This window comes from Coturnix japonica, chromosome 14 (assembly GCF_054131305.1).
Source record: "Coturnix japonica strain WE chromosome 14, WE-NBRP24, whole genome shotgun sequence".
In the NCBI taxonomy this organism is placed as follows: Eukaryota; Metazoa; Chordata; class Aves; order Galliformes; family Phasianidae; genus Coturnix; species Coturnix japonica.
The window spans coordinates 11,010,484-11,034,812 of record NC_140676.1 but is presented as its reverse complement, the minus strand read 5'-3'; the positions used below and the strand labels follow the sequence as shown (position 1 = coordinate 11,034,812).

At 47.2% G+C, this 24,329-nt stretch overlaps 1 protein-coding gene across 12 annotated transcripts in view; it reads left to right on the top strand.

Annotated features, from left to right (window-relative positions):
• The first annotated feature begins 2,914 nt into the window (after positions 1–2,914).
• Positions 2,915–24,329, top strand: part of ATOSA (atos homolog A) — a 41,094-nt gene continuing 19,679 nt past the window's right edge. For 2 of the 12 annotated variants that reach the window (XR_014934392.1, XM_015872845.2), the window contains exons 1-2: positions 12,913–12,966; positions 14,280–14,698. Coding sequence is in view for 10 of the 12 variants with exons in the window: in XM_015872845.2 (XP_015728331.2) it covers positions 14,668–14,698 (31 nt within the window). In the remaining 2 variants the exon portion in view is untranslated. Of the gene's footprint in view, positions 3,656–3,822; positions 3,948–9,336; positions 9,532–12,912; positions 12,967–14,279; positions 14,699–20,500; positions 20,652–21,361; positions 21,495–22,918; positions 23,266–24,329 lie in introns of those variants that run through there. The other 10 variants (XM_015872842.2, XM_015872843.3, XM_085515552.1 and 7 more) reach the window with 10 other exon arrangements.

Genomic DNA, 24,329 nt, shown 5'->3' with positions numbered 1-24,329 from the left:
GAGGAGGGGGCTGGGAGGTGCCAACCCTTCTGGCAGGGCAGGAAGCCATGAGCTGGGAGCGGTGCTGCCTGCTGCTGCAAATGGGCAGGAGAACAAAAAGGGCTGAGAAGGCATCAGAGGGTGAACCCAATGAACTACCAGATGGAGCTACACCAGCGATTAATTCTGTGCAATTACTTGTGCAGAGCTGCACTGGAAATTATTGCAAGATGGATCAAAGCATTAGCAATAGAAAAAGCATTGCAAAAGTCCGAGCTCCTCCTTCCAGCTGTTATTCACCTTCCACTGAAATTGGTAGAAGTTATAATGAATTAGGGTGCTTGGATTCCTGCCAGCTCACTGAAGTGGGGAACCGAGGAGTAGCCTGTGGATATACCTGCTCTAAAGTAAACTGACTGCACTGAGTGGTGTGAGATGACCCAGACTGGAAACAGTCCTTGTGCTTCTCCTTTCCCCAGAACTTCTGCTGCTGACAGCATCTTGCCATTTCTCTTGGCAAGCAAACGTCTCTAGCTTCTGTTCAGGGAATGTTGGGACTTGCTGCTGCTACACAAACTCCAGTTTTCCTATGGAAATATATACATTTTCAGATTAATGTTTCCGTCGAGTTCAGTCCTGGGTAAACATGGAGTAATGTCAGAATTCATCTGCGAACCTGCACAATCCCCTTGAAAAAATATTGAAGAAAAATTGTTCCCAGCCTAGAATGAACATTGCAGCCAAAGAAAAGATCTATGTAAAAAATTATGTCTCTCTCTTACAGAAATTAATGCTCTAGTCACAGACCTACAGTTTACTTTTCAGTGTCCTGTGGCATGATTTGTCAAGTGCTGGTTAAATGAAGCCAGCTGCTGCAGTCCTTACCAACTAAAGGAACATGCTGCATGTGAACAAGGTGTAGCAGCAAAGTGTTGAGTCCAGGGAATGATTTCTGGCAAGGAGTATAAGCTTTCTGTTTGAGAGGGGTGCAATTATCTCCCTGTTGTTCCTACAGTTCCATCCTAACTTAGCTCTGGCTTCATCTCCAGAGGGACAGTACTGCTTGGAAAATAAACGCGTTTGAGGGTGTGTGGGAGAGAAAAGTAATTAGGTGCCATTTTAATCATTTCAACAAGTTTGTTGCACTGCAGAATGTATCTGCAGATACTATTCAGATCCTCTAACTTCATCTTTTGGCTGTAATACTCTCCCAAGCGTGGTGGTTTTTTACCACAGAGGCAACCACGTCAGAAGCAGTTGCGCTGCATCATTTAACAGGCAGTAATTACCTGCAGGAATCGCAGGAATCTCGATCTGCTGCATCAGACCTCACTTCTGTGACCATTAATGCTGAAAGGACTCTCAGAGGTGTCATGGAAAATGCACTTTGCTTCAGGCTGCAGTGACAGTGCCAATAGCGTGAGGTGCCGAAGCTCTGAAAGAAAGAGCAGCCAGATGTTTGTCCTGTAGAACCTTCTCTGGAAAACTTTCTGTAAAAAAAAACCAACAACACAGGGCTTCTTCCTGTAGCTATGGGAACAAGGCTTATGTGACAGCACTGTGTCACGCTGCCCCAGGTAGGGACATTTAAAATCCCAAGGTCTTGTAAGTGTTCCTACAGAGAATGAGGCTGCCACGGAAACTCACACTTCTAAGCACCAGAGGCTGCCTGAGAGCCTCAGTGACTGCACAGACACTGCAGCACGTGCTCTCACCTGTGCAGACACTGGAGATAATCAGATGTGAGATACAACCTGATAACAAACCAGGTTTTGCTTGTGCTTGTGCTCCCAGAGGCAAGTGTTGGCTGGGGCTCGGCAGTTCAAGATCCCTTAGTGTTTCTAAGGTAATCCTGCTTTTGTGTGATGTGTAACATTGCTGTGCAGTTTTCTAGACACTTTATGTTTGGTTTCTCAGCTCAGAAGCCCATTTTTGTTCTGTCATTGTTCTCAAAGAACTTTCAAGTATGCGTAAGCAGATTCTCACAGCTGAATCCTCCTAATGCCATATTTTCAGTGCGTATTCACACAGCATGCATCGTTTGGTTGCTGACTAAGAGGAAAGGGATGAGTCCAGGCCATTTTTAGCCACTGTAGCCAAACACAGTCCACTTCTTTCTTTGAGCTGTTCATCCTCATTTTGTTTTTAGTATTATTCACAAACCATTGTGTGATTCAGTCCTTCCAGTCAGTCTCATTTTTCTGTCTGTGGTGTCTTTTGTTGTTTTCGTGTTTGTTTTAGTTCTGTTAAATGTCTGTGTGGTCAAAAAGGGAAAGAGCCTTTCTTTGTCTGGACCCAAAGCATGGATCTCAAACAGATCCCTTCCTCGGTGGGTCCAGAAATTATCTGAGTCAACAGCAGAAACTGACCCTGAAATCTCGTACACAGGCATAAATTAGGAGCATGCATATCACAGCTGCCCTACTCTTGTCATATCCCTTAGGATTACATCCTCCTTGTGATAAGAGGTTTTCAGGCTGGCACCTACATTTCCAGTTGGCCTGAATGCTGAATAAATGGGAAACTGTGCTTCATATTTGGCCCATTAGTTAAGAAAACACAGTGGGGAAAGTGCTTGGAGGAAGTGCTTTCTCAGGAGTGGGGCCTGTTTGTGTGGTGATTTGTTACAATAAAATAAAATAAAATAATAATAATTTTTTAAAAAGGCCAAGAGAGATTGAGACTTTAAAAATGATTAAAAATTAAAACCTTTGTGACGCATAACAGCGTTAAGAGCTACGGTTGTGTTTAAGCAGTAGGAAGATGGATTTGATTTTGATTGCAAAGCCAACATTAGTACAGGCTACAAACCCATTGGCAGTGTTGTACAGCTGGAGGATGTGGGCTTTCCTTCAGGTGGCCACCAGCAGCGGCAGGATCTGACAGGTGGCTGAATCACGCCCCGGGTAGTGATGCTCACACGTACTTTATTCACAGCACTTATTGCTCAGCCCAATTCCTGCTTTTCTAATTCTGGATTGCCACATTTGCAATGATGCTGCATCCGGTTCGATTGGCTGCACGGTGCACGTGATGCTGGCTGCGGGGATGATCGCCGCGTGGGGCGGGTCGGGGTTCGCCGCGCGGCCGGGCGAGGTGCTGCCCCCCGCTGTGCCGGGCGGGCTGTGATGGTTGTGACCCGCGGGGCGGGGGGACGGCAGCGCCCGGCGGGGCGGAGGAGGAGGAGGAGGAGGAGGGCGGCGGGCGGAGGCGGGGCGGGGGCCGCGGCCATGGGGCTCGGCCCGCGGGCGGCAGCGGGGCAGGACGTGCGGGGATCGCGCAGGCTCCTGCCGCCGTTCGCTCGCTGAGGGTCCGGGGGCGGCCGGGATCCGCGAGGTGGCGGTGCCCGGTTCTGCGCCGTGACTCACAGCGCGCGGCCGAGGGGGGAAGCGGCTGCGTTTGCGGGCGCCCTCCCCGCGGTTATAAATAGTCCTCCCGGCGCCGTGTCAGGGGAGGACACCCGGCGGGAGGCGGGCCCGGCTCGGCCCAGCCCAGAGCGGCGCTGCGAGCTCCGGGCCCGGCTGCCGGCGGGGCCCCACGCACCCCCGGTGCGCCCGGACCGTCCGCTGCCCTCGCACAAAGCGGCGCTGCCGCTGCTCCGCTCTCCAGGAACGGCACCGACGTGCGGGCTCGTCTCGGAGCTCCGAGGAAGCGGGGAAGATGAAGTCAGAACGAGGTAAGTGGTTTGTCGTGATGTAACGTTGTGTGTTTGTCTGTGGAAATAGGAGCGACTCGCTGCTTTGTTTCGGTGTCGCCGCTCGGCGTGTTCGTCTCCTCCCGCCCCGTTCGGGGGATGGGACGCAGCCCGACCCTCCGTTCGGCTCCGCCGGACCCGGGCTGAAGGGCTGCCTGGCCCGGCAGTGCCCCGTGGAGGGGCTGCAGAAGCCATAGAGAGCTCCTGTCTCGGGGTGGTGCAGTGCGGTCCGCTCGTCGGACACAGCCGCAGCGCTGATCGGCAGCCGGACAAGGTAAAGCGAGTGGCTGGCAGCGCCTGCACGGGCATGCAGCGGGTGAAGGGTCCCCCCCAAACGCCCTGAGAACGACCGGCACTGGGATCGGGGTGGTTGGTCTGGGTCTGACAGCTGCCCGAGCTCCGTTTCCGAAGCAGATGCAGCATCACGAGCGCACTGAAGTGCTGTTTGTTCCGCGGTCGCTCGCTCGCTGACCTTGCCTCGCTCGCTGACATCTGGTCGGACAGAAAAATAGCCTGCCGTCTGCCTGCGTGTTTATGGCAATTCGGCTCCTTGCGGTGCTGCAACAGCTGCTGGTGCCCCTAGAGTTAGAAATAGGGCATGGCTGCTATTTTGGACTGCACCAGCGCTGCTATTGATTCCTGTTAAGTAAAGCGAGATCACTAAAAACAATGAATATTTGTGAGTGCTCGCCGTGTCATTGTGAGCGTTAATTAACATAAAGCCTTGTGTAATTTTGATGATTCTATTGTTCGCCTGGTGGGTTTTGTTTTAGAATTGCTTCGGTGTTCTGAGAAACAATACAGCTCAGATATCTGTCTCTTAAATGCTAATGCTTACGTGACGCACCTGACTTAATCAGGTTTGTTAATGACACGTTTGCTAATAGAGACACTGTACGAGTGACCACTGTCAGGTGGATCTGATGTATGTATAAGCTGTAATAATTATATGCTGTGACAAGAGCACGTGTATGGTACAGAACTGATCTTCAATGCATTGCGTACATTACTGTGATTTAAATAGTGAGGGCGTTGAAAGAGGCTTTTCTCTCTGCTTTTGTTTCCTAATTGCCTTCACGTGACTGGCTGCAGCAAAGCAGGCTCTGCTCAGGATCTCGTTGGGTTTTAAATCAAACGCTGAAGTCTGCAAACTCTCTTTTGTCAAGATGGGAAAAACTTCAAAATCAGATAAAATCCCAGCTAGAAAATGCTCTGCTCCAGCAATCCAGAACCTCTGGGTGACCTTTGTTCTGTCCTTTGACTTCTTTATTTTTAAGGCGGAAAATGTTAAAGCGATGAAAACAATTTTAGTTGCTGTATGGTGCCTTTTTAAACCAATCTGGTGTAGAGGGAAGCAAAATTATAAAGGCAGCAAGTCGCTGTGGTTTGTTTTTCCTTCCCCTTGGAAGCTTCCTGCAAGCACTGGGTCCTCCAGCTCTCCCAGTAACTGCCTGCAGCTGGGCTGTGCTGCTGCCATAGGGCCATGCCCTGCACAAAGGGCTGTGGCAGTGCCACACGCAGCTCATGGAGCCACAGAATCATGCAAGTGTTCACACGTGCTGCGTTCTGCATAGCAGCTGCACTGCAGGATACAGGCAGTCAAGTGTGCAGTCACCTGCTTCCACTCGTGGTGAATTAATAGCAGAGGGCAGAAGGAGGCAGAGCGATCCTCCTGCGGTGTGTGCCTTCCTGTGAGCCTTGGAGGCCCTGCAAGGACTGCAGCCCCATGTGCCCAGGGACAAGGAAAGAAGCTGACCTGAAAAGATTTGACGGTGCTTGGGTTGTTTTTTTGTTTGTTTGCATGGTTAGTTGTATCAGAATCCACTTGGAGCCGAGATGTGTGGTTCCTGTGATTAGAATTATGCTTAAAACTATAGTTAGTGAGATTGCAATTTGCAGACCTATTGTGAGGAGGTACTGTGTGGCCTTTGCTATCGTGTTGCCCATAAGAGCCTCATTATCACCAGTGGAGATGGGTGGTACAGGGAGGGAAGGGGGAACTTAACACTGTGGCCACATCTTTAGCAGTGGGAAAATGTTATAGAATATTTCCATTCACAGAGATGGGAGGCATGAGCAGGAATGAAAGAAAAGGGGTCATTTTTGTGAAGTAAAGGAATCTGGTCCAAAGGTAAACTTATCTTTCATAAGGAAAGCATGAAAGCTACTGTGATAAACATGTGGTATTTGAGAGCAATGTATAGAAAAAGGGGCTGTGAGGAGCTGTGAGGCAGCTCAGGGAGCAGTGCTGTGGTGTTGGCTCTGAGAGCACAAGGAGTGTGGGCTGCTTCTCTGACCATGGAGGCTCAGGGCATGGCAGGACATGCTGCAGGGCAGCTGGGGCAGTGGCTGCTCTGAGTGCAGTCATGGAAACACCTCCATTCCAATACTGCTGGCTGCTCGGCCTTACTTTTCTACAGTCATTCTTAAAGTGAAGTATTATGCATCTTAAAATACGATGGTGACTTTGCTTTAGTTGAGGCTTCACTGCCAATGTGAAGGATTCATTTTTTGCCGTGTTTTTAGAGTGATGTTGGAATTTTTTGTCTTTCTGCAGTAACAACGTATCAGCTTACCGGGCTTTGATCCATGATATCATCACGGTTTGGGTTGTGCAGCACAGCTGCCGAGTCAGCTGCTTTGTGTTGCATGTTTGGATCTCTGTTTCCTTTCTTAAGAACAAAGCTGTGCTCTTACTTCTATTGAACTTCGGTCTAATGACTTCAGATTGCTTCGCCTGTTTATTGAGCTTGGAGGACAGAACCAGAATTCACAGCAGAGTGCTCGCAGACTCTTCCAGTTCAGCTTTGTTCATAAACTGTATAAACACAGTGTTTCACCATCGGAGTTAATGAAAACATTGCCTAATGTCAGGGTGATAGCACACTGCCAAACTCGGATGGCTTGTTTTGTACTCCGAGTACACTTGGTGCACAACTGGAAAAAATCTTGTGGTTTAGATGAATCTACAGCACAGCAGTATTTGACTGTGGGAATGTCACACAACATCAACAAGTCGTTGCTGTGGATGGAGTAACTCTGAGCTGCTGCTCCCCCACCACCCCCAGCCCTGCAGGAACGATCAGTTACAGGAGGTCGGGCTTGTTTGTCTTTCAGTTCTTCAGTGGCAGGTTTTAATCACCTTATTCAAGTCTTTTCTTACTTATTATTTTGCTTTGTTTCTTCCTCTGCAACATTTTCTTTGTGTAGAAGCTGTTCTATTTTTCACTTACAAACTGAACAAAATGCTGTTGGCTCATACTTTCTGAAGCATCGCTTCCCTCCTTGAGACTATTTTGATTGAGGGAGATGGCATTCTCCATTCAAGAAAGGAGCAATCAGTCTGCACGGTTGCCTTTTCTCCATCCTTTTTTGCAAGTCAAACTCAGCTTTGTGCCTCTGGCTCTGTTTATAGTGATCTGGGCAGACTGTCTTTGCCTTGTGAGGTGAATTGTTATGGGAAGAGCTCGCTCTTTGATTAAACAGCGGTCTGCTGGCTACCTCTTGTTGGAAATGTATCTGATGGAGCTCTGCATTTATCTGTAAGGAATGCTGGAAGAGAACATCAACTGAGAAGTTGATTTGAATGTGCTTCTCAGACTCGAAGGAGGAGGAAGGCGGGGGCATGTTGTGAGGGCAGTGAGCTGACCTGCGTGGTCAGGGTGGTGGAGCTGGTGGTTAGGTCAGGAGGTCAGGTCAGGTCATCAGCCTTAAAGAAGCAGACTTATTTCTACAGGCTGTGTTAACTATGGAGTAGGATTTTAGAGCTCTGTATTGCGCTGTGATAGAGACGCTTTAATTTCACAATATCTTCTCTGGCAAATGTCACCAAGCACTTAAATTTTCTCGTGATGAAGCGATGCAGCCAGTAAACAAAGCAATGAACTGGAAATGAGGTACTTCCTGCTCAGAGGAGCTGTCATCCCCAAAGCGTTCCAGCCACGCTCCTGGCTCAGCCGCCGCAGGTGAGTGCAGGTGTGGTGGCACTGAGCTGGCTCACAGCTTCCTGGCCCCTGAGGAAGCTGTGCGGAGCTGTGCTGTGCTCCGGCACGTCCAGAACAACAGCAGAGGCAGGAAGGGGTGGGTATGTGCCTGCTTGTCCCATGGAGGTGACTCTCAAATGAAACAGCTTATTCTTGAAAAGAAACCTAAACTGTTCAGGATAAAACAAATAAACACTGCTGACAGGTGGTCAGGACGTTACACTTGGGTTCTGCTTGTGAGGCTCAAAGTCCTCTGGCTCTGATCTGCTTGGGGAACAGATTTGTCCTGGTAGTGCACAATATGCAGGTACAGCTGGTGAGGATGAGAAAACAGGAATATCGGCCTTTTCTTCCTTTTAGTTGAGGGGATAGCCTAGATTCTTTCAATATGACTCTCCTTGTGCCCATGATGTGGAATACGTGCTCTGCTAGTTTTAGAGGAATTCTTGGCTTTCAAGTGCTTAGTTGTTTTTTTTTCTTCAAAAATTAATCTAGGGATACTCATTTGTAGAATTGGAGAACCTTACATTTTGGTGTGAAATACCTGCTTATGTTAAGGTTTACTTTCCTGTTCTGCAAGATACCCCTAGGTGCCAATGGTGAAGCAAGTCCTTGCTGCAGAACTAGCTCGTGCTTTGGAAAGAGTGTGTTCAGTCAGTGTTCAGTCTTGGTAGTTCTTCACTGTGCATCTGTTTCTCAGGGAAAATACACCATGTTTATAGAAGTTGGTCTGTTTTTTTTTCTGCTTGGCTGGTTTAGTCCATACTGGCCTCCTTCAGAGAGGCTCCTGTTGATAAACCAGACATCGAGAGACACTGAAGTGTGGGGTTTGTATCAGGTCTCCATAGTCTTGGGCTGTGCAGCTGACCCTTCTGGTTGTATTCTGTACTGGAAGTAGAGGCTCTGGCCTCCCAGGTGAGCTGCTGGGGCTGAAGCATACCTGGTGGGATGTCAGTTGTTAAGGGTGGTGTTGAAACCATTATGGGATCTGATATCTACGATCTTCTAAATGTTTTTAAAAGTAAGCTGACATTAATAAATACAAATTCTCATGAGAGTTGTGAGTTTGTTGCCAAATGAAATACTGCTTATTAAAATTAGAAATCTTCTGTGAAAATGTAACCGAAGGAACAAGGCAGCTATATGACATTTACTGAAGTAACTTACTGTACTTCACTGTTTACAAAAAGTTCCTTTGTTGTTTTGACAAATGTCTGCCAATAGCAACTGTTACATGGTGGTAAAACAGGCCTGGCCTTTCACTCAGCAACCAGTTTCTGATACTGGTTTAACAGTTACTAGGAGCTCTTTTAGTCAATTAGGTATTAAATCTGTGCTGCAGATTAATTAGAAGACTTTCTCTGTCCTGATACAATACTACAAAGTGTTTGCTTTAAACATTAAGGGTGTCTTGTGTGCTGTCTTTCAAGGTGATGGTAAATTAAGTCTTTCCAGGTCATTTGTATTTAATACTTAGGCAGAATTAATCCATTATTAAGCTTAACATATCTTAGATATGGATGTACAACTACATGGTTGCCTTTGAGCCACTGCATACGGAAACTTAATGTGTGAATAGGCAATAAAGCTTGGCCATAAGCCTGGGTGAGAGCAGATGCAGTTGGACTTTGGAAGACTTCATGCTCATTATGCAGTCCTTTTTCTGCTTGTCCCTTGCAGGGTGGGATGGATATAACTACAGGTGCACAGCCGGGTTTTCTTCTGAGGTGTGATAAAAAGGTCCTTTTGAAATAAAGAGAACTTACCTGAAGTAAGGCCACTCAGCTTGCGCATGTGACACATCTTCTGTTTCACGTTCTGCACCCTGTGATGTTGGGGATTTTTTCCCATTACGATTGGTGGAACCAGCAATGGGTAAGTAGGCCCGTTTTAGACTGTGAACTTCTGAAGTAGCTGACTGCTTGTGTTAGTGTAACCTGTTACAGGTGCCACATGCACAGGGATTTCTTTTGCTTGCTGATAAGTCTTCAGGATTTCTAGGGCACATTGCATAGTTCCCGATGCTGCAACAAATGAAACTCCTTTCTCAGGCTGCTGTGCAAGTGTCATCTTGTCAGTAGCTATAGTGCTGAAGGAAGGGCAGAGAGGTGAAGGGCTGGAGGTGGTATTAGTTTGTACCTATGGTGTGTCAGTGCTGCTGTGAGAGGTGGTGGGGCAGTGTGCCAGTGTGGTGGCTGCTGGGGTTGGGAAGGAGAGGTGCAGGAAGAGCTGCTGTGGCCAGCATGCTCCTGTTGCGGAGCAGTGAGAGCCCTTCTTTCTCTCCAAGCAGGTATTGTGCTTCTTGGCTCCCTTCCATGGCACTGGCCCAACAACCTTACTGAAACCCTTGTTCAAGCTCCTACTTCCAAGCAGGCCAACAAGTTTGGTAGAAAGCTTTAGCTGCAGATTGGTAGGAGCGCAGGTGGTTAAGGGTAACATCTAGGTAAATGTTTGTGGTGAGTAATTGCTGACATAACTTCACGTTAACATGGACCTGTTGGGTTGATTCTCTCCTAGGACTTGTGTGAAGTCACAGGTATCAGTGTGTTTTGCCTGCATGTTAATAATGAGCATTTACAAGACAGCTTCAGGTAGCCATCCTTTTTACTTGCCTGTTCTTATTGCAGCTTTTAGTTAGGCTTTTAATTCTTATCAGGTAGCTTGAATTGGGGACAAGAGGGAGGAGAACAGATGGATCAGGAAGAGAAGGACTTCAGTAAATATTCTGATGATATGGAGTAAAGGAGGGGGAGTTTCCTACTGATAGGAGCTGAATAGGGACAAAAGATCAATATGAACTGAAAATGCAAAGAGATTAGCAACAGCACATACTGCTCAAAAGTCAAGCCTGTTTTTCCCTTGTGTATTTTTTTTTGAAAGATTCTTTAAGCAAATTTCCTATGCAGACTTTCCCACTTCAAGATGCCTTTTAATGAAGCGTGGCTTTGTTTTGCCTTATTTTGAGGGGGAAATTCAGCCTATCCCTTTTGAATCATGTGTTGTTCAAATAGATGAAGGCATTCTGCTTGCTGTGAAGAGGCTGTGAGAACCAGAAAGTATCTGGAGAAGTGGAGTCCTCACCGCCAGCTGTTAGGGAGGAAATGCCTTCAGCACTCTAATGAAGGAAGGTGTGGAAGACCCTTCTTAGTAACTCACAGGAGGTGAATGAATATAACCAAGTTGCCAGCTGAGGAAGCTGAAACAGGACAAATACATTAATAACTCTAGCCAAGTTTTAAACTGGAGGTCAGGTTTGCAAGAGTGTGGGATGCTTAAGTCCATTTACACATGTAAGGCTGAGGAAAGTGAAGGGGAAAAGTTGAAGGCATTCAGAGGACAACTGCAGGAATACACACCTGCTTTATATTGAGTGATGAAGTTCATTAAAATTGGCTGTTTTCCTACTGCCTTTGATCGTTTCCAAAGGATAGTTTTACTGATTGTAAAGAGTTTCTGTGAGAAAAGATGGTGGATCAATTAGGAAAGGTTAAGTGGTGATGCTTGATAGGCACAGTATGCTCTTTCATCCTGTCCTCATTCAGAGGATGTATTATGGCTTTCAGGTCTGTGAATGTTGTAGGATGATTTTTATAAGCTGGCTCTGCTCATCCTCAGCTAAGCTGCTCCTATGAAATTTTGAGCAGCTTTACAATATGTGTTGATATTTTTCCCTTCTAAAATCAGAGTGAAGTGGTTAGTATCTGCTGTCAGCTTCTCTAGGTGGTCTGTAGGCTGGATGTAGTCTTTCTCACCTATTAAACATCAGGTGAAAAGTTAGATTATAAATTAAGACTGGATGGTGTATGTTACTGAGCTCTCACTGTGCATTGCAAGCATCATGAGCTGAGCTTTGTTCTAAGGAATGGAGTGTCTGGGGCAGAAGGAGGGGGAATGGGGCTGTCTGCTGGAGTGCTTGATGCATCCCCCCAACAGCAGCCTTATGCCAGTGCATCTCAGTGCCTCCTTTGAGCAGAGCAGCTGTGGATTAGTGTCAGGAGGTGCAGTGGCTGAGGAGCTCATCCAGGGGCTGCGTTTGGCTGTGGAAAGGGGACCAACATCCATCCAAAAAGAAAGCAGACTGAAACACTCTGTGCTTTGGGAATTCTGTGGCTGAATGGAAACTGGGGAGGTTTAGTTGTGCAGCACAGGGGCAGTGCTGCGGTGCCTTGGGGCTGGCTGCCTCCACTTGGGCACTGCGGTGAGAAGATTGTGACATTCTGCAGATGAATAATTTAATCCAAGAGGATTGTTTTAAACAAAAGACGGGCTGGTATGAGCGTGCTTTTGTTTTAGCTTTGTCTCTGCAACAGGGCCTGTGTAAACACAAAGTGCCCTGAAGTCCCTTATGCTCAGAGCCACAGGGACTATTCATTTTTGTCTTTCTGGTTGGGATGGGGAGGGCTGGAGCTCCAGCTGAGCTCTGATCCAGCTGTTAATGGGAATCCTCTGAGGGCTGGGTGCTATGTCAAGAGGGCCAGCACAATTCTGCCTATGCTAAGTACCTCAAATTGATACATTGCTGATGTGATGTGATGCGTAGCTGAGCTTCCCAGCCATGTGACATGCAGGGGTTACCTGTTCCTGACACTTGCATTGAGGTGAGCTTCTTGCTGAGGTCTTTTCCATTTTAGTGAGCGTTGCCCTGATTGTGGCAGTGGGAGGGTTAACACACAGGCCCTTTATCTGGCTTATTGCCGATCATCTTGCACAGTAATAGAATGGCAAGGGTATTACTGGTGTGCTAAGCGCAGGCCCTTTCTGATGGTGTAATGTGCAGCTTAGGATAAAGTCCTGCATGTATCTCTGTTTATTACGGTGTGTTTGTGTTTGGCTGTGCAGTCGCTGTCCTGTTACCGCATGCATCTCGTTGGCCTACCCTGCAAGGTGTGGAAAAGCGTAAGATAAAACAGTATTAGACTGGCACGCTTCAAGGTGTTCTTTTGGGGAACGGGGATGGTAACTTTTACATGGGGCTGGCTCAGGGCAGTGTGTCCACATAAAGGGCTGTGAGCTGGCACCAATGGCTCGGCCCGTCCCTGGACCCGCAGCGGAGCAGCCCCGGGTGCGACCTCCGCAGCCGTGCGCGCTCCCGGCGCCGCGTCCGCGCTTTGTGCCTTCATCCTTCCTCCCCCCACCCGCGGCCCGACAGGCGGAGGAGCCGCCCGCTGCCAGGGGGCCGGCACGGCCGGGGCCAATCCGCTCCCGTCGCTGTTGCTATGCGCGCCCCTACTCTGCCCGCCGGCCGCGCGCCCCGCTGCGCGCCCCCGCGGTGGCTGGCGGCCGGTATGGACAGAGCGCCGCGCGGCCCAGGTGTGTACGGAGCGCCGGGGCTCGGCTCTGCGGGCGGGATGCGGGGCTGGTGCGGGGCGGGCGGGCGCCGTGCCCCGGGTTGGCTCCGTGTGCGCCCGCTCCGGCTGCGGAACCGCCTGCGGAAAGTTCACCCCGGCAGCTTTGTGCGGAGCCGGCCGAGGGCTTCGGTCGGACGGAAGGGACGGCCGGGAAGCGGGCGGCTCGGCGGGTCGCCGTCGGTGCTGCGGCTGCGGCGTTTGGAGCGGCTGGTACCGGGCCTGCCCGCGGCTGCGCTCCGCTTACCAGCTGTAACTGCCGCTTCCTTGTTGGGGCACCGAGCCGCCCCCTGCCCGGAGCCCCGCGGCCCGGCTGGGTTCCTGCCCTGCTCTGCCCTGCCACCGAGGTCACGTCCTTTTCTCTCTCCTCCAGCTGGAGGAAACTTGCGGTGTTTTCTTTTCTGCTGGAAACAATGCGTGAGAGCCTTATCGGCCCTTGGTTGTCTGGGGGCGAATGCAGCTGATGCAGATATGTCAGCGGTGGGGCAACTAAGAACGTATATTTTCAGCTTGCTGTTTACTGGCTTCTTAACTCTAGGCTATGGGGAAAGGTAATGAAATAACATATTGAATCCAATGCAAAATCGAGAACGAGCCGTTCCTTTTTATTGCAAATGCCTCTGGGGATGCTGGTGCCGCTGGGCTCAGTGGGTGCCTGCATTCCCACCCAGGAGCGAGGGCTGTCCAGCAGCCCCTGAGCTCAGGTGTTCCTCTCCTGGCACAGGGCAGGAGGTTCAGGTGGTGTGTGTGGGAATGTGGTTTTGGATGACCCAGACGTTGCCCTAAGAACTGGTGAGGAGTTTTGGTGAGGACGAGGGGAAATTTCACTGTTGTTGCATAATTTTGCGTTTAAAATGTGCTGATTTAATGTATGCTGGTTTGTACCTCTGTAGGAAATTATCATGTTTTAGGAGAGGGGGAGGGAAACCTGCAGCGTTCTGATAAGCCCTTCCATTTTGGTGCTTTGTGGCCTTTAATTCTTTAGGTTACCAGAAGGCCATTAGAGCTCACTCCATAGCATGACTTATTTGTGTTAGTAGCTGAGCAGTGCTGTGTAACCAGTTCTAAACCTACCAAAACCTTCTCTTTGTGCACTCAGGATTCAGTTGCAGGCTCTGGTGTCCATTTTAAACAGAGCCGTCTCCTGCACAGCTGTAATGTTCCTGGTTATCCCCCTAAATAAAGCTTAAAAACAATTTTACAGGCTTGGCTGCTCTCCCAGACATTTTTCAGATGAGAAGTGTATATTGTCTCTTTGTAACTTTTTTACTTTTGCAGGTTACTGTTTAACCACTTAAGGGCAGGCCTTGTAGGTGAAGGTTAATAGCCTTGGAAAAGCTACCTGAGGAGCTTCGTGCTGCTTCATCGTCCGTTTCATCTCTGTCCTTTGCGAGCTCGTTGCCTTTCTGATGAAGAAGCAGTGCCTGCCTTTGGCCTGCTGGCCTTGCTTCTTTCCCTCCGCCCCGTGCTCTGAGTAACCTGGACTGCAAGTGCTGAAAGACACCCCTGAGGCTGAAGGCAGCCCCGCTAGCTAGGGGGAGGATTTGGGGTGGTCAGACGTGTTCTGACAGAGCTCCTTCAGATACATTACCTGCCGCCGAGATGGCAGCGAGCAGCCTGTAACATCAAAGAGCTGTGAGATGGAGTGAAAAGGCAGAAAGAGAAGATGAATGCAGAAAGGAACGGCAGTTCTGCAGGTCAGATTTTACATGTTGTGGAAACAGTTTCCTGTGGGTTTCTTGTTTTGTCTTTTTCTGTATTTCAGACAAAAGAATTGGATTCACAATCTAAATTCCTCACCTGAGCACGCTTTCTAACAAGCCCTCTTTTGATTTATTTTTTTTTTTCCTCTTGTGTGTGGTTTTTTGGTTGCTGTTTTTGTTAAGTCCCCCTGCAGTGAGTTCTGTTCCAGCAGCAGAGCTGTTCAAGCTTTAGGCCAGTAGGTGCAACTTTGCTCTGACTCGATGGTGCTAATAAAGTTCTGAGGGTACCAGCTCCTGCTCAACCCGTGTTCTACGTATCCCATGGTTTGTGTGTTGTCCATTCAAATAAAATTCTTGAATTCTTGAGCGTTTCTATCTCTTTTCCTCATGAACATTCCTTTAAAGCCTTGTTATTAGCAGTGCATTTGCACAGTTTGGTTTGGTTTCTCACTTTCTTGTTTTACAGGTATCATCATCATAGTATCATAGTCTTGTGTGGGTTGGAAGGGACCTTAGAGATCATCAAATTCTGGGGAGGGGAAAAAAACAAAGCAGCTCAGCAGCATCAGTGAGTGCCTCGCGTGTAGACTGAACTGTGCCTAACAATTCTTCCTCAGTGTGCCTGTATTTATCTTGGGCTTAGATGTGCCATCCGTGTTTGGATAGCTTCCTGGACTAGAACCAAATCTGTGGAGCTGATGGGGTTGGATAGTCAGAGCTGCTCTGGGTGTAATTCATGGAGCGCTCCCATGTGAAGCTGAATATCTCTGATGGATATGTTTCTTGAGCATGGGAAAAGAAAAATAACCTTTTTATACACTCTGGACTGTTTGACTGCATGTTCCTCTTTGAAACCAGATGTAAGGAAAGGTCTGTTTTCTTGTTTTGATGCAGTATCACATGATTTTCTAAGTCTTTGCATTATACTGGACCTGTCCTATGCATGTGTAGTGTTATCTACCAAATCCCCCATCTCAGTAGAGTCAGAGGAGGCATCTTAACCATTGCTCTCTGCTGTGGTTCTTGCTGCGGTGAAATTGCCCATGCATGTAGCAGGCTGGTGGTGTGCATGTCATCCAAGTGAAAGACCAGATGGAAAATACTGTGTTGTTATGCAGATGTGTGATTCGGTTTTGTGACGCTCTGCAATGCTCTTTCCGTATTCCCACATAAATACCCCCCTCCTTTTTTTTTCTCCATCACTTTATAATTTCAGGGGTCTGACCTTTACTGGCTGTACCTGTAAGCAGTCAGTGCTTTGCTTTAGGTAATGGATTTGAATGTAGATACTGAGATCAGAGTAAAATATTTCATGTACCAAATGGTGAGCTTGCAATTATGACAACCAAGGTTTTGTTTTCATAGTGCATAGAAATAGTAGATGAATATATTTCAGATCCTCTTTGGGGATACAAGGCAATATTTCCTTGCTTGTAATGCACTGCTGAGTCTGCAGTAAATCTTAAAATGTGGTTTCATCTTGGAAGATGGAATATAGATGATCAAGTGATGGTGTGGAACTCAAGAATATAAGTGTGATGTGCTTTAATGGGAGGCATACAGCATATCCTGCGGTTCAGCCATCTACCATCTTTCCCAATTGATGTCTTTGGAGAGGAAAGCTGCTGCTTCCAGAGGGTGCTGTCTGCATAAGACGTTGGTGAGGAAGGAGAATATTGACCAGCAGGCAAAGTCTGATAATGGTGCTTATTCTACCTGGAGGAAAACTGAGCTCTCAGTTGAATTTTCACATTCATTAGGAGTTTACAAAAGGGCTGAAGGTGGGGCAATGGGTTCTGCAAACTTAAATAGCAGGCAGCGGCGATAACAAGTGAGACTGTTGTTAAATTGTTAATAACAGATGGCTGAACTTCTGATGCAAATGATCAGGCAGAGATAGAGAAGTTCTCTGCATCCTGACCCAGTGACTCCTTGCTGTTCTCATGGCAGCTAACACTTTTTTTCCCAGTTTCAGCAAAGTTTTTGGACCTGAAGGTGACTCGTTGTTTTTATGGCTTTAAAATAAATGTAAAATGCAGAGCTAGAGGAGAAAACATAAACCAGGAGAATGTGGATATGAATTCCTGGAGATATGGAGTATTTGCATTCCTGTAAGATATTTCTGAAAGGCATTGGTGCATTTTAAGAGGCCTGTCAGTTAAAGCATCCATTTAAACATGAAAGCTGATAATCTGAACAGATCCACCTGAATCCTTTTCTTTTAACCTAATGTGAAAATCACCTGTTGCTACTGGGAGAGTGATGCAAGGGGAAAAGTGTGGAGGAAGAGGAGGTTTTTGGTGTGGTACAGAGCAGCAAGGTAGGCCTGTAGCTTGTGGGATGGATGTGGCTTTTTGTCTGTGACTGTAGTGGAGCTGGAAGCTCTGCTGGCCACTGCATGAGTTAGAACCTTCTCTGCTCCTTTTGTGGGTCAAAATTGTGAAGGATTAGGCGAGCATTCTGGAGAAACATTGCTACAGCTTTCTTCTGCCCATGCTCTTCTTGTGTCTGACTGCTGGGAGCAGTGTGCTGGAAGGATCCCAAGTGTTAACTTTCCTATGTGTTCTAGCAGAACTGCTGTGCAATTGCTGTATCTGCTGTGGTTGGACTTGAAATAGAAAGCTGGTGATCTCTCATTAGGTCAGGACCCCTGAAAAGGCATTAGTTGAATCTAAACTTCAAGGCACTGAGACCACTGTACGAAAGTGCTTCTGAAGCAGGTTTTAGCCTGTTCCCCTGGGAAGGCCATGGCCAGGGTCTGGGAATACTCCTGAATGTGAGTCACTTCTCATAAAGGATAAACAAGCCGTTGTAAGCCTGCTTTATCAGTGCTCTTGAGAACAATTTCTTCAGCTGCTGTTCTTTCTGAGATACATTTCTGGCTGTGGGTCTTACTTTGTGCCAGTGGCTTCTTTATAGAGTGAAGAAAGTCCTTTATGTACAAGCATACTGAGACTGGGTATACTCAAGTATTGCCAGAGTTTTTCCTGTTGCTGGTTGCTTACCTTGATGGGTCAAATAATTCTTCAGCCACGGTGTTGCTTCTAGAGAGAAAGGAAGCAAATTCCTGGAATTCTGACCTGGTGATTACCATTTGTGATAGAAATTAAGAGTCCCATTCAGGTACCAGAGCTGTGTTTTGCTATGCATTGTGCAAATGTGGAACAAAAAGTCCTCACCTTGTTCTTTCTGCAAGTATCCAACAAGGAAATCAATGGCTTCCAAGAGGGGTTTGTAAGGAAACAAAGGGCAATGCTGATGAGATAGATAAACTGATCTCAGCATTGCTTTGCAGTGTGTACCTCCCATCTGTGGGTTAATGTGGGAGGGAGGGAAGCTCAGGTAATTGATGGACTCGAAGCTTATGTCAGGCTAATTCAGGCACCGAAGGTTTACTGCTACAGCAAGTGGGAGACAACAGGAATGTTGGCAAGCCATGGAAAATCTTTTTTTGTTTTTTTTCTTTTAAGTAATTTGCTTGTTACATAGAAAGATTTCAGCAGAAAAACACAACGAGGTGTATTGAGAATCAAAAAAGACAACAGGAAAATACTATTTCCTGTGAGGCACCAGCCAGGCGTACCTTCCTCTTCAGGCTGGCTGCTGGGGAGGTGTAATCTTCTCACTGTCTTTTGCATGCTTGTTTCCAGTGGTGTGTCCTGTGGGAAGGGTGGGCCCTGCTGGCGCTGCCTGGAGCAGGAGCTGTGCTGGTACTGAGGCTTCTCCCACAGGTTGTACCCAGTCAGAGCCTCAGCTTCCAGCTTTGTCCCCTTGCACTGCACTGAGGCCTGAGGAACTCCAGGGCTCATACCCTGCTGTTAAATCATGCACTGGAGATGCAGACCAGGTGCAGCAAGATCCAGGGAGATCTCTTTTTGCACATCAGGATGATGGGTGGGTGTGAAATCCACCTGTGCAAAGCACTTCATTGTTTCCCTTTTCTAAAAAGCATCCTCTCCGAACAACAAAACTGTGTGTTGTGCTTGAAAATAATGCAACGTTTTCTTTATGGATTTGTATCAGAAAATCTCCGTGTGATCTCCTGGTGATAGAAAAGTGACCATTGCATGCTTGGGGTCAGTGCTGCTTATGGGACTTTTTTGGTCTGATGCTCAGCTGGAGCATCTTGCAAACATTTCTGTCTGATGGAGGAATGGATGGGCAGATCCTTCACGTTGTTGGTGTGGAGCTGACAGTGACTCTGCAGCATTTCTGAACTGCAGGCAACTTGGGGCAGTTTCCCCTAAAACAAAAAGTACTTTTGGCATCTTCTGTTTGAAGTTTAATTGAGCGTTTAATATATTAAGTTAGTGTACTTTCTGCTGGTTTCAGACTCGACGCTTTCTCCCTGGTCATGTACTGTTGATGGGATGTAATCTGTAAGTCACGGGGGAGGATCGAAGCTTGTTTTTATTTCTTCATCTCTTTGTTTCTGTGAATTGTTTTGCACAAAATACAGGAGAGCTGGTGGAGGACCTTGGGCCTCAACTGGATAAAAACATTTATTCTCCATACGCTGCTTGCTTTGCTATTTTTAGCACACTGTTTTCCTTTCCTTGTGATTCATTGCTCTGTGCCTTGGCTTGCAGGTCACCTGGCTTTGGGCATGCAGACCAGGGCTGGATCTCTGCTGGCACAACAGTGCTGTGACCTGAGGAGCTGAGTAGTCCCGTGGTGGGGTGGCTCTGAAAGGGGTGGGGAAAGGCTGAGCCCTGTCCCTGAGATTCTCTGGAAAGTATGTTCTAAGAATAGGCATTATGGGGCGTTACAGACCCACGTGCAACAGGGAGCAGGGCTGGGCTATGGGTGATGTGAGGTCAGAGCCCATGGGGCCGGCTGGCCCATGGCTTGCCTCTGCCCTCGTGGAGGGACGGCTGTTTTGGACGGATGTGTTATGAGTGCAGTGCTGCTATTCTTGCTCTAGCAGTGTTAATTTTAGCTTTCAGATGAATGTCTGGGGTTGTCAGAAGGCTGTGGGGTCCGGGTGGTGCTTCTGGGAGCCAGCCCTCAGGCTGCTGTGTGCTGCCTGTACAGAGGGCAGAGGGTCAGCAGGCGTCTGTGTTCATTAGGCATATGGGTATGTTGGTGAGATAGCAGCGCTCAGGTGGGTCCTCTTCCTAAAAGGATACTTTCCAAGGAGTGTGTGTGTGTGTGTGTGTGTAAAGCCTGGCTGTGCTGGGAGCATCTCTTGTGCACATACAGTGCTGGTGGTACCACCAGAGCTGTAGCAGCGACCCGTTTGGGTGAGGATCAGAGCTCGTGCCCCTGAAGAGCTGACATACTAATGGTGCACATGGGAGTCCCTGCTTGTAATAGCATTTTAATAGAGCTGACTGCTTTAACCAGAAAATTGGACTAGGTCACCAGTGGTTTTTTTTCCCCTAAAATAACTCATTTCTCTCCTCCTCCCTGTCCCACATCCTACCCTGGCTCACTGGTTTGCTTTTTGAGACATGCCTCAGTAAAGCCAAGGAGTTGTTGTATCTGTTAAAAGCAGGTACTGGTAGGTAACTTTGAGAGATGCTCAACATGCAGGAGGTCTCTCGGTACTCTTGGGAAACTGTTCCCTTATCTTTGCTTTATGGGCCGAGTGTTGGGTGCTGGTTTCCCACTGTTCAGAGGGATTCCCCTGGCTCTTGCAGCTGTGGCATCCCTGTTGATTCCACCCAAAATGAGTCAGCGTTGGGTGTTTGGATTTCACGTTGCATTTTCCAAATTTGCTCTGGTTTGTTTTCAAGAGGCCTGGCTATGATCTGAAGCATATCTCACATGTCATAACGGTTCTTTTCCTTGCAGTAACCTTAAGGAAGAAAAACACCAGCTTGTTTCTGTGGTGCTTTTGTCTGTGGTGCAATAGCAGGTGTTAATGAAACAAAGTGGGACCTGTGCTCGCACACCATACAGCTGGCATTCACTGTGAGGACTTTTCTGCGTGCTCCCACTCCAGGTCTGTTCAGCTCCTTAATGACTCTTCAGAATCACTCGCTCTGTCTTTGAGAACTGAGGGCTCTTTACATTCCTCCTCAGAAAAGAAATGCTATTTTATCAGTGTTAGCAGTGAAATCAGCACAAGAACACTTGAAATTACATTGTCAAAGTTTCTAAGTACCATAATTATCGAAGGTGTTGAGATAAAGCCTGAAATACCTCAAAGACATTAACATTTAGTGTTCGTGGGAAACCCTGATTTAAAACAAAAAAGGCTTTTTTTTTGGCATGTCTATATTGTTGTGCATGCTGTTCCCAATGACACTGGCATATATTGTAAAGATGTAAAGGGACAGAGCAATAAACTGCAGAGGGAACCCAGACAGCACGGGGTACAAACACGTGGTTTAAGTAGAGGGCTGCTCTGGCAGCTCTTATAAGCACTGAAATACCTACTGTAGGGCTTTAAGCAACACTCCGGTGTTGTTCTTTTCTTTTTTTAAGACACGTCTGAGACTGATTTATTACCACAAATTGTTGCTTTACATCTTCAGACCAATCTCTGCATAAAATATTGCAGAACTCTGCAAATAGTTGAATCATTGTCAAGCTCGATTGTTAAACAAATTAAAGAGGGAACTTCTGTCTGCGGTGCTGAACTGTATTGTGTTTAAGGTCTCACATAAAATTTCTGGCATCCATTTTTATTTATATATTATAAAAATTCAGTCACAGCCAGAACTTAATGCAGAGCTGCTGCTGACCTGTTTAATGGAGGGATACGGTGGCGTCCAACTGGAGTCAGACCTCCCGGTACTGAATTGCAGCGACTGCCATATGGGTGTTATGCCTGCACAAAGAGGTGAGTGCAGCCAAAAATACGTGTGCTTTTTCATTGTGAATTGTTAGGCTTCCATTGAAAAGAAAGCAGCAGTTGTGGGGCAGCAGCAGTGTGGTATTCACAGCTAGCTACAGATGGAGCAAGTTGATGGAAGCCTTCGGTCTGTATGTGCTGCTGCAGCCAAGTCAGCTCTCAAATTAGCATGTTAGAGTAGTGAAGCTCCTCACTGCCTTCCTCATCTCTGCACAGCCCCCCACTGAGAGGCCTGCTGAGGGATGAGGCCTTGTCCTTCCAGGATGGCTCCATTGGAACCAGTTAGTGAAGGAGGCTGAAAAGATGTTTGAATGTAGGTTTAGAAATCTCATACAGGAAAATCCATACTCAGATATAAGAACGATCACTTGTTTTCTGGAATAAGCCTGAAGACTAAGCTTTTGCATCTTCCATAAGCTTAAGAAGGCTCTGTTTGCTGTCCCGGGGTGATGTGCTGCTTTGTTCCCAGTTCTTCTGGTTCCCAGCCCACCTGAGGGCTGCAGGTACATGCTACTGGTGGAGCTGGATGCTTGTCTTGGACTCAGCTGTGCACCCCTCCGCCCCCTCCCCTCCTGTGGGACCTTGTGGGAACCAAGTGGGACCTTGAAACAGAACAATTTTAACAATTTTTTTTTTTTTTTGCTATAATCAAGCAAAACTTGTTTGTTCTAATACACTAATGTAGTCTGGTGTACACATTTGTTTCATTTGTGCCAGTTTTTTGTGTGTATCACATTTAACCAAGGAAATCCAAATGTAAAGGAAAACACAAATTGATGTGTGTTTAATTAAGTGCATTACTGAGGCAAAAGTCTTTCAGTACCTGTCTGGTTATAGCATGTTAGCACAAGCAGCATCTTTTGTAACTCCATAGAGTGCTGCTCTGGGATCAGCAGAAAGCGTGTGTTGCTCCAGCCTGCTTATATTTAAAACTCTGAACATCTTTTAAACATCAGCATTAGGTCTCTCACAACTTCACAGTAACATTCCAGCACTCATTTACCTATGTTAGGATACAGTGGAACAGCTGTATTGTGGAATAGACAACTTTTCTTGCAGCTCAGTGAATGGGGGGTTGGAACTGAGTTTGAAACTAGCTGCCTGTTTTCAGGTATAGTCTTCCATTAAATAAATACAGACCATGAAATCATAACGATTGCTCTGCTTCTCCATTTGTCATTTCCTTGTAGAGTGAGAAACAATTTGGCTTAACATCATTTGTTCTTAAGCGTTCCCCTTCTTTTCCCAGTTAAGTGAAAATAAAGTCAGTTTCCCTGAGCAGCGTTCTAACGTTGGAGCTGGAGTTTGGTTTGGTGGAATGCCAACGAGTCAAAAGTAGCAGGTTAACCTGATGTTGCTAGGTAAAAATAGAAGGCTACAGTTGGGAAGAGCAGTGACTCAGAGAGCAGTGTGGTGATGGCAGAATAGGATGTCAGCCAAGGCGCAGGAAGTGGGATGGGAACACCCAGAGCAGTTCAGCAGCCTGTGTTCTGTGCTCTCCAAGGGAGTGGTTTCTGAGACTGCTGCCGAGAGTTTCAGCTTGAAATGAATTGAATTGCTTTTCTTCTGTACTTGTTGAACAGTTTGACCCTGAATAGATTTTAGTGAAGGCAGTTACCTGAATTGTACTTCTTGTCCAGTCTGATTCTAAGCTCGATGCTCTGGGAAGTGTAAAGAGGAAGCAGAAATGCTATGAGGTACTGCACTGCTGCACCAGGAGTCAGTGCTGGGGGGGTCTATAGAGCATTCCTGAGATCAGGTGAGTCACCAGTTCATTGTGTTTTCTTGAATTCAAGTCAACTTAGCTAATGGCTTGTTTCACTTAAGGCATAGACTGGCTCATGGTTTTGACTCTTGATAGCTTAAATTATACTCAAACCCTTCATATTGCAAGGCCTCTGAGCTCTGTGACTTCAGATGTAATTATGGGCTTGAAGCATGTAGACACAACATCCAGAAAATGATGGATTTTGGAGGTTCAAGGGCAGCATTCTTTGAAGTAGAGCACAACATGGGATTAGTTAACTGAAGCATCCGTAGGTGTTTCTAATTCCAGAAGAGAAGCTATTAGTCAAATGTTTACATTGTGTTTCATTTCCTTTACAGTAGTCTGTTGAATCCCTGCCTTACTCTTGAAACACAGGGCTACCTTTAACCCACTTCTTGGAGCAGAGATATAATAAAACCCATTTGTTGGCTATTAGGAGCCCATGCTGAAACTTTTATGTGCCTTGCAGAGCCTCTGCTAGGAGGAGATGGGAACTCCTTGTTCTGACCCTCACAGAGCAGCTACTGCTTCCTTAGTGTACCTGATGTCCATGGCCTGGAGCCTTAGACTGAAGAGTCTCCTTACAGGCTGCCTGTAATAATCACTAAAGAATAAGAAATCCACACACTTGAGCAATATTTTTAGTCTTTCCAGAAATTGATACTGGAGTGGCACCAAATGCACTGGATAACAAATGTAGTGCACAGTGGTGTCAGCAGGGCTGGCGTGGGGTTGGGGAGATGCAGGGGGAGGCGTGGGGCTGGGCAAGCAGAGAGGCCAGCATCCAGCTGTGCACCTCAGCTGCACTGATGGGGCAATTCCTGCTTGGTTCTGCAGTTTGCTTGCTTCCTAGTAAGCAAAATATGAGTCTGATTATACTGGTGGCCTTCAGAATATGTTCCGGATGCCTGAAGATTTTTCAGGGATGCTGTGGGCCATCCTAGAGCATATTTAAAGGTAATTACTTGCTGTGTTCCATGGACTGTTAAGGGTAGCCTTCTTAATCACAGTGTGGGGGGGGTCCCTGCAACTGTCAGATGAGCCAGAGCTGCACC